The sequence below is a fragment of the Penaeus monodon genome, chromosome 22 (assembly GCF_015228065.2).
Source record: "Penaeus monodon isolate SGIC_2016 chromosome 22, NSTDA_Pmon_1, whole genome shotgun sequence".
Taxonomy (NCBI): Eukaryota; Metazoa; Arthropoda; class Malacostraca; order Decapoda; family Penaeidae; genus Penaeus; species Penaeus monodon.
In genome coordinates, this window is record NC_051407.1 from 9,749,213 (window position 1) to 9,750,012 (window position 800).

At 41.2% G+C, this 800-nt stretch overlaps 1 protein-coding gene across 1 annotated transcript in view; it reads right to left on the bottom strand.

The window, feature by feature from the left end:
* Positions 1-800, bottom strand: part of LOC119586926 (phosphatidylinositol 3-kinase regulatory subunit alpha-like) — a gene marked incomplete in the record, with an annotated part of 97,204 nt that overhangs the window by 4,186 nt on the left and 92,218 nt on the right. Inside the window, 2 exon segments of the mRNA XM_037935655.1 lie at positions 48-258; positions 394-678. Of these exon segments, the coding sequence (XP_037791583.1) occupies positions 48-258; positions 394-678 (496 nt within the window).

The window sequence follows — 800 nt, forward strand, 5'->3', positions numbered from 1 at the left end:
CTTTAAGACCAACAAGTTTACTTTAAAATACAATCCTTCAGACTTACTGTAGGGTGTAAGAATGGTGTGGGTTGAGTTCCTTGATCAACTGTGTCATGCACTTTGCACACTGGTCATCATTTTGAATTCGTGCTGCTTCAATAAAGCGATCATAAAATGATTCTGGAATCACTGGGTCAGGGAGTTCACGGAGATACCGCTTTATCAGGTACGCAATTACGTGGGGTTCATATGCACTTAGGTCAACATTGCACATATCTGTTGAAAGATTTTAAAAATTAATAAATACCAATCTCGACCAATTAAAGCACTGATAACTCAATCTTCATTCATAAGAAGTCAGGGCATATGTTTACAGATCAGCAATCTCAACAGTGAAAAACGAACACCAACCTTCATCACATTCCTGACGAAGTCGAGCAAGAGTTTCCTGCTGGGGCGGTGTGCGATACAGGCGATATGAATCCTGGTGAGGATCACTCTTTGCACGGAAAACGATATCTTGGCAACACCGTACGAGCAAGAGTGGGGCAGGACTGTCCTTAGGATTAAACTGGGTGCAGAGACTCAACCCAAACACGGAGGAGAGCAAGATACGCCGGAAGTACTTGGAGGATTGTCTTACACAAGGAGGTAGCCCCGTGGCAGCACACGTGCGATGGGCGATTAAACCACAGTCTGAAATTTAAAAATTAAACATGAATTGATTTATTGCCTTCAATGTCAATGAATTGCAAAAGATTTTTGACTCGCCTTGTTATATAACTGAAAAACTGCAACTGTAGACAAAAAAAAAAAAT